An 11,852-nucleotide genomic window follows, 5' to 3' on the forward strand; every position below is an offset into this window, starting at 1 on the left:
TTTTTTTTTTTTTTTTTTAAACCAAGAATAATCTCTCAAAGCGTTGTTTTCTATATTGCTTGTCTGGTTGCCCTCATGAGGGTTGTGGGTGATCAGCGGCCTAAACCAGCACTTCTATCGCACTACCTACTTGTAATGTACCGTTAGCTAAAGGTAAACACAAAGGCTTATCAGAATAAAATCTGAACTCAAATCAGAATGCAGCTCGAAGATCTTTAGATGACTTTTATTCAGCGGTGCAGACAATTACAGATTTGTGTAAAAGATGATGTAGGTTAGTACCAAGAGAGCCAAGCGCTCTCCTTCATGCTGTCTTTTCGTCCTGTTCAGCTTAATGACCACACTTCCTTATGTGAAAAGAGAAGGAAAAACCCACACACGATGCCTTAAAAAATAGCATGGCATAAATATTAGGACTAATATAGTTAAGAGAAATATTGGTGGTTTTCATCGCCGCAGCACCTGGCTCAGACACGTGCTGACTTGCGCTTAGTCCATTACAGCCTGACAAAGTAGAAGAAGAAAAAAAAAGGCATTATTGCTTGCCTTAATTAAAGATTTTGAAGGCTTTGTTCACACCTACCTGACAAGTCTTCAAACAGTTTTGTAGTTTATGGGTTTCCAGGCAAATCTTTGGCAGTAGAACAGAGACTACACAGGGTGGAAATAATGTTAAAACTTCCAAAAGTTATTTTATTCAAAATTTAACTTCCGTCCCTATGTTAAAAACCAGAAAGTTATTTCAAGTTGACAGTGCAGACAATGCACAATGATAAATTATGATTCAGCTGGCAGTAAAAATAAGTCAGCAAAAAGGTTGATCATTGTATTCCAAAATGAAAGCTTTTTTTTTTTTTTTTTTTTTTTTAAGTTGAACACAGTTAAGTTTGTTTCCATGGAGGACTAGATAAATTTGAGAACCTTTATGCTGAAATTCCAAGGATTTTGACCATTTTAAATTGAACAAGTTCTTTAAATGATTTTTTTTATTATAAAAAATAATTATCGATTTAGATGATATTCAATATTTCTTTAATAATTATCGATTTAGATGATAATCAATAGTTGGACCACGAGGTGGGGCGCTATTGATGACTTACCCCACATTTCAGAGAAGTTTGAAGGTCCCTGCACCTGTAGGTTGCCAAAGTGCAGGGGTCTGGGGGGAGAAAATGTGCAGAGTTGAGTTTGGTTCTAAACATCATGCATAAACTACATTTTATATTCTCTCCATTATTTCCATGGAACTCAACCTTGTGCCATAGCGGAAAGGAACTTGAAGGTAAGCTGCTTTTTTTTTTTTTTTTTTTCTTCCTTTTTTTTTTTTTTTCCTTTTATTGTGTTTTTTTAGCTAGCTTGTTGGGTTGTCGACAACAATCATATTCATTCATTACATGTATAGTAAATATTCAAGATTGCCTTTAATTCATTTAAGTGAAGTTCTTCGTTCAGACGAAGTGGGAATGTGAAAATAACATGAGATAGTTTCATGTTTTTCACTCCATTTACACAATATTTTAATTGTGTGAATGTTTATTTTAGCGACCCAGCTAGTCTTGCAGCCATTTTTAGAGGCGATACCACCAGTACCACTGTAAACCAAAATTATGGAGCAGTTTTACGCCAAACCGATGCCTTTGAAAGTACATCTAGAGTGTTTCTCAAATACTGCAAGTGTTACATGGCTCTCATGGGATTGTTGTTTCTCTTCCAGATTACACAACAATGGGTACAGTTTTGGTGCATGTTGCGTGACTCACCAACGGGAGGACCCTCCTGACCCTGGCACAGGCGGATGAGTGCGCAGATGGCCTTCGGGGTGGCGTAGCTTAGAAGAGCGTCCATCAGCGTCTTGCTGAACTGGCCGATGACCACCTCGCACTGATCACGGTAGGAGATGGGCATGATGTGACAGACGTTCTCCATCACCTCCACCACGGCATCCTACAATGCAACTTAAGCAATTAGACTGGGCACTTTAAAGAGGAAGGCAACCCAAACATTTTCTTTACAATATGTTGTAGTAAAAAATTTATATATATATATATCGGCACTGACATTTTGATTTAGGCCCGCCCCCCTGTCTATCATGTAGATCTGCCAGTGTTGATTGGTTCAGTTTGCTGTCCATAATATAAAAGAAAGAATGGGCTGCTCCCACCCATTTGGGGTAAAACGGAGGAAAATATGGTGAGGTTGACCTAATAAAGTCTCCAGTGAGTTTGTGATGCTGACCTACCTCAGTCCTCTCTTTGGGCAGTAAGTCGTCCAGTGTCTTGATGAAAAAGATGCAGAATGAGCACGGTGTGGGCTTCTCCTAACAAAACAGCAGATTTAAATGACAATAGGCACTCCATTCAATTTTTAGTGCTCGTCTTTATTCACTGACATTTGCTTGTATTATAGCAAGCTGGAGGACCTCGTTGACCAAAGCACCAAAGGTTTTCTGCTGCTCATTGGAGCCGCACGCTGCCATGATTTTGCAGATGTCCCCTGGCTTCTGCAGATAGCAGATAGATGGGAATTTATGATGTGTTTACATACAGAAGCGCATGCATGAAAATAGTATTACGGCCCCTGCGACGTACTGCTACAACAGTAATCAAGCTGATGGCCACTGGGAGGACCTTGTCCACCTCCTCCTTGCAGAACGCAGCCATGCTGGCTTTCCCAGGCAGGTGGTCACACAGGTTGCTTATGCCGTGTGTGATCTTTTTCTGAAAGAAATGGGGGGTTTACTTTCTTTACCATTCAAGGAATAATTGATTCTATAGCAACGGAAGGAACTTAAGGCACAAGACATCTGCATCTGGCTCATTTGATTTAAAAAAATAAATATATATATATATATATATATTTCCCCTTTCTGTCTATTTTATTTTTTATTTTTAACCTCTGAACTCCAAATGATTTGCCGCAACCTCGCTAAAGGAGAAAATATAATTAATATTTTGTGTTATTAATTAAAGGACATGCATTACCCAAATTGGTGTCCGACATTCACAAGTCTGCAAGTCACTAGAAATTATTCTGGGGAAAAAAACAGAAGCTGATGCTCTGTTTTTCTGACCCCCATGTTTTTTAAAATATTTTTTCCTTTTTTTTTTTTTTGAATATTTTTCCCTGTTTTTCAAAACATTTATTTTTCTGATTATTTTTTTTGTCTTTCTGATTTTTTTCCCTCTATATTTTTAATGACAGAAAAAAAAATATAAAAACAAAAAACAATTATTCCGAATAGATTTTTTTTTTAACAGAAAAATAAAGCCCTGCCCAAAAACTAGTCAGAAAAAAAGTTCATTTTATTTTATTTTATTTTATTTTATTTTTTTATGACTGCAATACAGTTCGTAGTGTCCCACTTGGTGGTGATTCTTCACAACAACAACAACAACAAAAATCCAATTTTATATCTTAGTCTTTGAAGATAAAATGCGACAAAAGGTCAAAAGTTCAAGGCGGGGCTAATACCTTCGCAAGGCATGGTACACTACTGGAGTGAAGTCACAGAAAATAAAGCAAGAATCACGTCCGCTTTCGGATCTAAACTTAATGAGGCCAACAATCATTGTCTGGTGCGTACGTGCGTTAAGATAACCTGTATTAACTGTAATTCCTAACTATTTCCATCACTGCACTCCAACTGATATAAATCTGTGCCAACCAACATTCCAGGCATTTGCTATAATTGTTTTTTTGTTTTTGTTTGTTTTTTTAATGAAAACTATTCAGTGCGATAGTATTGTATACACAGTGGGCAGATAAGAAAAGTGTGATAAGGAATGTGTTCACCTGGAGATCTGCGTTGGAAAGCAGGTCAACAAAGAGGCTGATTATTTTTGTGCAGTCCTCACAGGGACTCCCAGCCTGGGCACAGAATCACAGCAGAAATCAACACACACCAGCAACGTGTGTCAATGCGCAGTTTATCATCACACACCTACATGACATTAAATATACATCATTGGTAAACATTTTACTCTAACATACGTCAAATGATCCAAAAATCAGGATTTTTTTTTTTTTTTTGGGGGGGGGGGTTCTTTTGTCTTCTCTCCTGGTTCGGGCTGATGGTATAATAACAGAAAAATTAGATGTGTACAATATAAAAATCTGCGTTACAGTGAAGCTGCAAAAAGTAAAATGTGATATGGCGAGGGATGACTATATAATTTCTGTATGTATTATTTCATACAGTATATTTCTTTTAAACTCAATTCATACACTATTACAGTGCAAATTGCTAATGGATTAGTCAAGTGTGTTATTTATTACCACTTATTTTCACACCAAAAATACAAGTCTTCACTCTTTGAGTGCTCATCAATACTGCGTACTAATACCTCTAGTACCTTTGATGTAAAAAAAAAAAAAAAACATTAACATGAAGACATCAAATTTGGGAACAAATGATGATTTGCCAATGTGTCAAACTGGCACAGTATAGCACCAACTACTGCCAAGGAGGACTTACTTGATGTCAGATATTTTTGCCTAGGTATCAGTCGCGGGTATCGGCAGCCTCCATAAGTACCCGATGCCTTAGATCAGGGTGTCTAAACTGCGGCCCAGGGGCCATTTGCGGCTTGCCATCCATTTTTCAGTGGCCCACGGCATATACTAAAAAAAATATATAACATTTGACTCGGCCCGCGAGGCAAGTTGAAAGGGGAGGGTGACCAAAAAAAAAGTGCTACTACTACAAATAAACTGGTATATATACAATAGAGGTTTTCTAAATATGCAAAAATACACATGTACTATAAAAGACTAAAATACTGGTAATAAGACAATTTCAACACCGTTGGGAATAAAGATAATTCCGTTTTAGAAGCAAAAATAGCTTCCCACACTTTCTGTTGTGTCTCATGGTCCCATTTATGAATTGCTTTAATGATTCTCAAGTAACTGTTTTCGAAATATCAACTTACGACAGTTGGCAAAATCAGTCCAAATCCAGTCAAACAGCCGGGAGCGAAGGTAAAAATGGCTGGCAGTGAGTGAATTAAATAGAAAATATGAACAATATACAGTACAATTTCTTGATTACGGTATTTTTTTAATTTTTTAATTTTTTGTGGACTTAATAAATTAAAGTCAAAGAATTTTAAAGTGGCTATTGTGTCCTTTCATTTTTATGTATCCAGCCCTCAAATGGAAAAGGCCTTAAAATCAGTCCTGTATTGGTCCATTACAACCAACCTTATTATTTATTAAATACAAAAACAAACTTACCGCCATCAGTGCATCTGGTCCGTTATTCAAGTTGTCACTATTCAAAGTCAAAGCTGCAAAAAAAAAAAAGATTCATCTAATTATTTGGAATGACTGCATATAATGAATATTACTGAACGTGATATTTTAAAACTGACTCACCGCATCCTTGGAGGCCAATGATGAGAATCAATGCAAATGTGATGGAGTTCATCTTTGCTCGATTTTGGCTCTTAGTGTGTCAAAAGTGTCCTGAAAACGCAGCTTTTATTTGACAGCAAGCACCTGACACCTCCAGCTCCAACCTTACTGGCTTGAGCCAGAACAAAAACTTTTTGATAACATTTTTATTTGCAGAGTAGGGAACGGTCCCCTTCTCAGTTCGACACAGGTGTGACTGAGTCAACAGATACTCAATAGTGGATTATAGTAGTATAATGTTTACTCCCGTAAATCTCAAAGAAAGTAAACTGTCGTGTGTAGAGCGTTTATTGAGTCATTCTACATTCACTATTATGGACAATTTAGAGTCTTTGGTGAACATCTCGTGCATGTTTTGGAATGTGGGAGAAAAACAAAACAAAAACATTGTGAGAACATTCGCACAAGAGCGTTGTCACCCAGATATAAATAACATATTTCATAACTGTGAGGCAGACGTGCTAACCACTAGTGTACCATGCTGCATGAAAATGACTTTCCCGCATTACATGAAGGGGAAGTTATCTGCTGACGTTCCGTCCAGCTCAACAATAGCCAGATATGCGCTGCAACATGATACAATGCGGTTCGAAGATATCATGATGGTAAATTTGCGAAGGAATTCCAAGGCAGAATTGCACAATCCATCCAATATGGACCCACATATTTGCGGTCACAGTAGATGTTGAAAGAGCAGGGTCACCTTTAGGGCTACCCTGGACAAATTCTGGAAAGACTTTGAGGTCAGGTACACGCCATACCTGCTCATACCAACAGAGGGCAAAAATGGCCGCACGACTGGAAGGATCCAATCCACATACATACGCAAAGTATGAGAGTATCCTTCTCACATTTAGCTTAATATTTTTTATTTATATCTTTTCATGGCACAACACTGATGAAATGATTTCTTGCTATATGTAAAGTAGTCAGTGTAGAGCTTGTATTATAGTGTAAATTTACTGATTTACTAAATCACTTGCAACAAAAGTGAGTACACCCCTAAGTGAAACTGTATGGTGTCAATATTTAAAAAATATATATATATTTATTTTATTATTATTATTTGTATTTTATTTTACATTTATATATTGTTAATTTGTATTTTATTCTATTTTATTTTTAATTTTTGAATAAAAATACTGTATCCAACTCTACATACTCTCTACATAAGTCTAGTGCAGCAATGTTTCAAACCAAGTAAAATCTTTTAATAGCATATGTGTGTTGCTAACGCTGATAAAATGATACTTTTCTTCCATGTAAAGTAGTCAGTTTGGAGTTTGTATTACAGTGTAAATTTACTGACTGATTTGCTCAATCACTTGCAACAAAAGTGAGTACACCCCTGAGTGAAAATGTACAGTGTCAATATTTAAAAAAAAACTATTTTTTTTATTTTACATTAATATATTATTAATTTGTATTTTATTCTATTTTATTTTTAAATGTTTGAATAAAGTGAAAATATACGGTGTCAATATTTTTTTTTAAATATTTTTATATTTTATATTTTAATTTTTGAATAAAGTGAAAATATACGCTGTCAACATTTAAAAAAATATTTTATTATTTTTATTTTATTTTACATTTACATATTAATTTATATTTTACTATATTTGAGCCAATTTGATACTCTACATAAGACTAGTGCAGCAATGTTTCAAACCAAGTAAACAAGTAAAATCTTTTAATAGCACATTTGTGTTGTTGCGCAAAAAAAATGATGTTGGGGTGTACTCACCATTATGAAATTGTGTGTATTGGTGCGACTGAGTACATTTTGATTCTCATAAACTTCTGTGCTGTTGCGACGCCATTTTCTTGCAATTCGACATTGCAACCAAACTAGTTGCATACAAAATTATATTTAATAGTCGAATAAGAATTCAATCGCGTCGATGTGTGGTGGGTTTTACTGTAACTGTAAGCTAGAATGTATAGTCTAGTTTCGGCATCCAAACTAACTTTAATGCCAACTAGTAACAGGGTTAAACTAAAACAACAGTGTAAAAAAAAAAAAAAAATTTGGTTAAGTTTCTGTTCATGGGAAATGCCAGTAAAAAGTTAAGCATACAAATGTTATCATGATGGTGATCATTTGGTGGATCCAGCATCAGTTAGAGCACATGAGAATGGCAACCAACTGGATTCCATTCAACTGCCAACTGCTGGAGCGTTGTATCTCACCAAGCGCAAAACGCTAAGAGGGAGCTTTTTGTCACACTTGGTGCGTTTTGATAGCAGGAAGTAAATTCAGTCTTTTAGGGTGTTTACATTTTTTATTGTCATTTTACCGTGCCAGTCACAGCATGATACTCCGTGGACCGTGAGGTGACCTGCAATCACACAAATACACCTACCGGTAATTCTACTACTCGTATCCTTTTAAATCTCCATTTGACATCTTGTCGTTATTTATGTTACATAATGACATATTGCATATGACATTCACAAAAAAAAAAATGCCATAAAATTTATTCTATATTTTTTTTGTTACAGTTCTGCCTGGAATTCACATCTTTATTGTGTTAATTTTAAGGACAAAAAAAAAAAGAAAAAAGTTATTCATTATTCATTTTTTAAAATTAATGATCTGAGTAATCATTTATCTCAGTTTTCGTCAGCCAGATTTTGGAATCATCATTGGCCTTACAAAAAAAAAAAAAAAAAAAGAAAGAAAATTCCATATCAGTTGGCCCTAATATACACACTGGACATATAATTAGGTACACAGTAGGGATAGAGCGATTATAGGCCAGGCCGATAATCGATGCCAGTATTTGGTATTTTGAAAATCTTACAGCTGATAAATGACTGATAATCTCAGGGAACTATTTATTTATATTTTCAGTTAACTTTGTGAGAGATGCTGCTGAACCATCTTTTGTTTATGTTTGAAATTAAACAAGGATACATGCAAGTTTAGCATTTCAGTCATATTGAAATTTTGAGAATAAAAGATTACTGTAGAACACTATAGGGAGCTGCAGTATTTACTTGTTTAATTTTTCATTTAACCTTTTAAGACTTACTGATGATCATGGGCGCACCCTGGTATTTTATTTATTTATTTATTTTTAAGAATTTTAAAACAAATATGTTTATTCCCTAAGATAAAAAAAAGTGATATTTTGAAAATCCGAAACTAAACATTTTGAAAATCCGAAACTAAACATATGCTTTAAGATATTTCAGCAAAGTTAATAGTTGGATTTTGTATTAAAAAAAAAATATATATATATAATAGTCAGTAACCAACCCCCACCCCTTTTTTTTTTTTTGTTACTGAAAAATAATATCGACTTCAAATATCGGTTATCGGTCAACTTGACTACTAATCATCTGTATTGGTATGTGCCCTATCTATTCTCCAGTAGCCAGACCCATCACCAGGGGGTGCATTCTGACATATTGCATAAAATGGACCACCTGGTTCAATGGATCTGCAGCAGAAATAAAAATTAAAAAAAAGGAAAAGAAAATCAATCTTTGTTTTTAGATATATATATATATATATATATTTTTTTTTTTTTTTTTTTTTTTTTTAGAATTTATAGCTCAGAGGCTTTCTTCCATGAAACATGGACAATCTAAACGTTTAACGTACGAAAAATGAAAGTCGGCTATCGTCCAAAACCCGCAATCAATCATCACCAAAATTCATGTTGACATCCCTACTTATGCACACATCAATCACTGAAAATATTAAAACTATCGCCCCAATATTACCGTTTTTATAGCTATAAAGTTTTCCACTCCAAAGAGGCGATCACTACCGAAACTTAGGTCACTTCACGAGGAAAATGCTTTACAAAATAGTGGAACCATATTAACCAAAATCACACCATCATTTATGTATATTTTTAATGTCACAACACAAAAATACAATTACATGTACAAAAAAAAAAAGTTTATTTTTAGAGATCTGTGGCTCAAGTGGGAAGACACGCCCTTATTTCCCTGCGCGTGACGTCTGTGGTGATGATGATGTAATATAAGGTCGCTGTTAAAAAATATATATATATATATATCATTCATCTATTGCTACTGAGGTCAGGCATACCTGGATTAATCAGTTTGTCCACTGTTGAAAAACCGAAAACAAAGGACTGGTATTACGTTCAGGAAACACGCTAGTTGAGTTGCGCAAGAGCCCAATTGTTAAGAGACGTTACTTCGGAGCTATTACTGAACACTGTTTATTATTGTGCTTGTGGCGTAAAACGTGTCCATTAAAACAAAGCTATTAAGGTGTTTACGTCACCTGGCAGTCCATGTGGAAATAAAATCAGCATCTATTCCATGTATGTACTCTTTGAAGCTCATTTCTTGGTGCCCCGTGTAGATGGGGGAGATTTTACCTTCTCGGTTTTCCGCTAAGTATTCCTTTAATGTTTTACCAGCTGTGATGTGGAGACTTGATGGTTTTATTATGCTTCTTCCTTGTTATGTTCAGGAAAAGGAATGATACAAGAAACAAATTTGAGACGTAAGCAGAGGTTATCATAAATGCTGAGCAATGTCCAAAGCGCCACTGTATTTCCCAGATACGTTAAGTGAACTTTGAGATTTGGGTCACGCATTTTCTTTTTCACTTTTGACAGTTGAACGCTGTAAAACGCTGCTTTTCTTTCCCAAGGATGACAAAAGCGAGGCGGCTCGCTAACGGGGGGGCACTGGTGAAACGATGTTGCTTGCTAGTTGCTACATTCTCAAAGGTTGACCAACAACATTTCTAACCTGTGCTGCGCATTTCTGCTTTTCGAGGGCCCTTAAACGGGAACTCATCGGACTTCATGCAACTGTGTGGGATGTTGCAAATAACGACGGGCGCAAAGCTACAGCTTACTTATTTTAGTCAGGTATTTCGAGAGGTCTTTTTTTCTAGCATAGAAGCCTTTTTTTTTTTTTTTGCAATATATTGTACGTATCCTTGAATGGCAAGAAAGGTGACTCTAAATATAATGAATTATTGTTATTGTTATTATTATTATTATTATTATTATTAATAATAATAATAGAGAAAGTATATTTGCACTAGAGAAAGACCAATATGTTTTTTTTTCCAGGGCTGATACCGATTATTAGTAGTCAAGGACGTCGATAACCGATCTTTAGGGCCGATATTCATTTTCACTAAAATGGAAAAAATTATTGACATTAAAAAAATAAATAACAAAAAATACAAACTCCAACTCTTATTTATTTATTTATTTTAAACGACATTTAGGGTTCCTAAAATATTGGTGGGTTTTTTTTGTTTTAATCTTAGTCAATAGACATCTTAACTTTAGAACTTAAAAAAAGTTATATAGAAACTTAATAGCTCACTATTGCTTGCTACAGTAAATAGTTGTTGTTTTTTTCCGATATGAAGTATTAAAATGTTATATTAGTTTTAATTTCCAACAAATACAGAAGGTGCAGAGAGTTCCCAATGTCAAAAGCATTCTAAGAAAATTTAAATAATTTGTTGCCTGATTTTATTTTTTTTACCGGAACACTTTTTTTAAATGGATCTATTATCGGCCGTATAATTCTTCAAAATGGCCGATGCCGATATTCGTCAAATTGCTGAATATCGGCGCCGAGAATCAGTCTATCCATAATTTGCACACATCGAGCCTGTTCATGATATTGTTCTGTAGATTCAATTCATATTTTTGGAAAACGTCATTTATTTCTGTCGTTAAAAAGTGAAACTCATCAAGATTCATTACAAAGAGTGTAGCTATTTAAATATTTTATTTGTGTAGAATTTTGACAATTATCGCTTATAGCTAACATAAAACCAATATGTATTGCCTGTGTTCGGAAATTTGATTGACATTAAAAAATATATATATCTTAACAACAAATCACACAAAAATGTTTTTTTAATGTAAAATTAAAATATCCAAATTCATTCATACGTGTCCTAAATGAATATGTCAGACACTGACTAGAAAATGATCATCTGGAACCAACAAGCAACTCAAAAACATCCAATATTTTCTCCCACTTAAAGATGCAGCATAAAGAACTGTACTGTATGTACAGAGTGTGAAGTTGCAATATTTCATTTTCCTCAAAATTGTTGAAATCAGGGATATTATTTACTTTTTTTTTTTTTTTTTTTTTTAAATCACAGCTTCTTGCAGTATTTTGCCAAATTCTCGTGTCATTGAAAGCTTGAAGTGGGCTTGTGAATGCACTTTAAATCTCATCCATTTCTATAATACATTTTTTGCGGTATTATCTTTTTGTGCGTAGTAGTCCTTGGTCACTCCTCACATTCAGTTTTTTTCTGACCTTGAGTCATGTTTTGAGTGTAAAAAAAAAAAAAAAAGTAGGGCATATTATCCATTAGCAATTACATTGATAAGCGTTTCATTACATTTACTGTGGCAGCTTCCGAGAACTGAATTGTTTATTGGTCTTAAGTTTATTTCTCT

The 11,852-nt window shown here is 34.7% G+C and overlaps 1 protein-coding gene across 2 annotated transcripts; it reads right to left on the bottom strand.

The window, feature by feature from the left end:
• Positions 1-210: 210 nt before the first annotated feature.
• Positions 211-5,641, bottom strand: sftpba (surfactant protein Ba). 2 transcript variants are annotated; one of them, XR_013278734.1, is made up of 11 exons: positions 5,377-5,641; positions 5,236-5,288; positions 3,793-3,867; positions 2,589-2,717; positions 2,390-2,500; positions 2,240-2,317; positions 1,761-1,944; positions 1,101-1,159; positions 584-651; positions 463-504; positions 211-385 (listed from the first exon to the last, which is right to left on the bottom strand). XR_013278734.1 is itself a non-coding variant. In XM_077497606.1 (10 exons), exons 1-9 carry the CDS (start codon positions 5,426-5,428, stop codon positions 595-597), a joined length of 798 nt encoding a protein of 265 aa, XP_077353732.1. In that variant the 5' UTR covers positions 5,429-5,641; the 3' UTR covers positions 211-504; positions 584-594. The 2 variants fall into 2 exon arrangements, 1 of the variants encoding a protein (XP_077353732.1); XM_077497606.1 differs by having other exon boundaries at positions 211-504.
• Positions 5,642-11,852: the final 6,211 nt, after the last annotated feature.

The sequence above is a fragment of the Festucalex cinctus genome, chromosome 15, assembly GCF_051991245.1.
Source record: "Festucalex cinctus isolate MCC-2025b chromosome 15, RoL_Fcin_1.0, whole genome shotgun sequence".
Taxonomy (NCBI): Eukaryota; Metazoa; Chordata; class Actinopteri; order Syngnathiformes; family Syngnathidae; genus Festucalex; species Festucalex cinctus.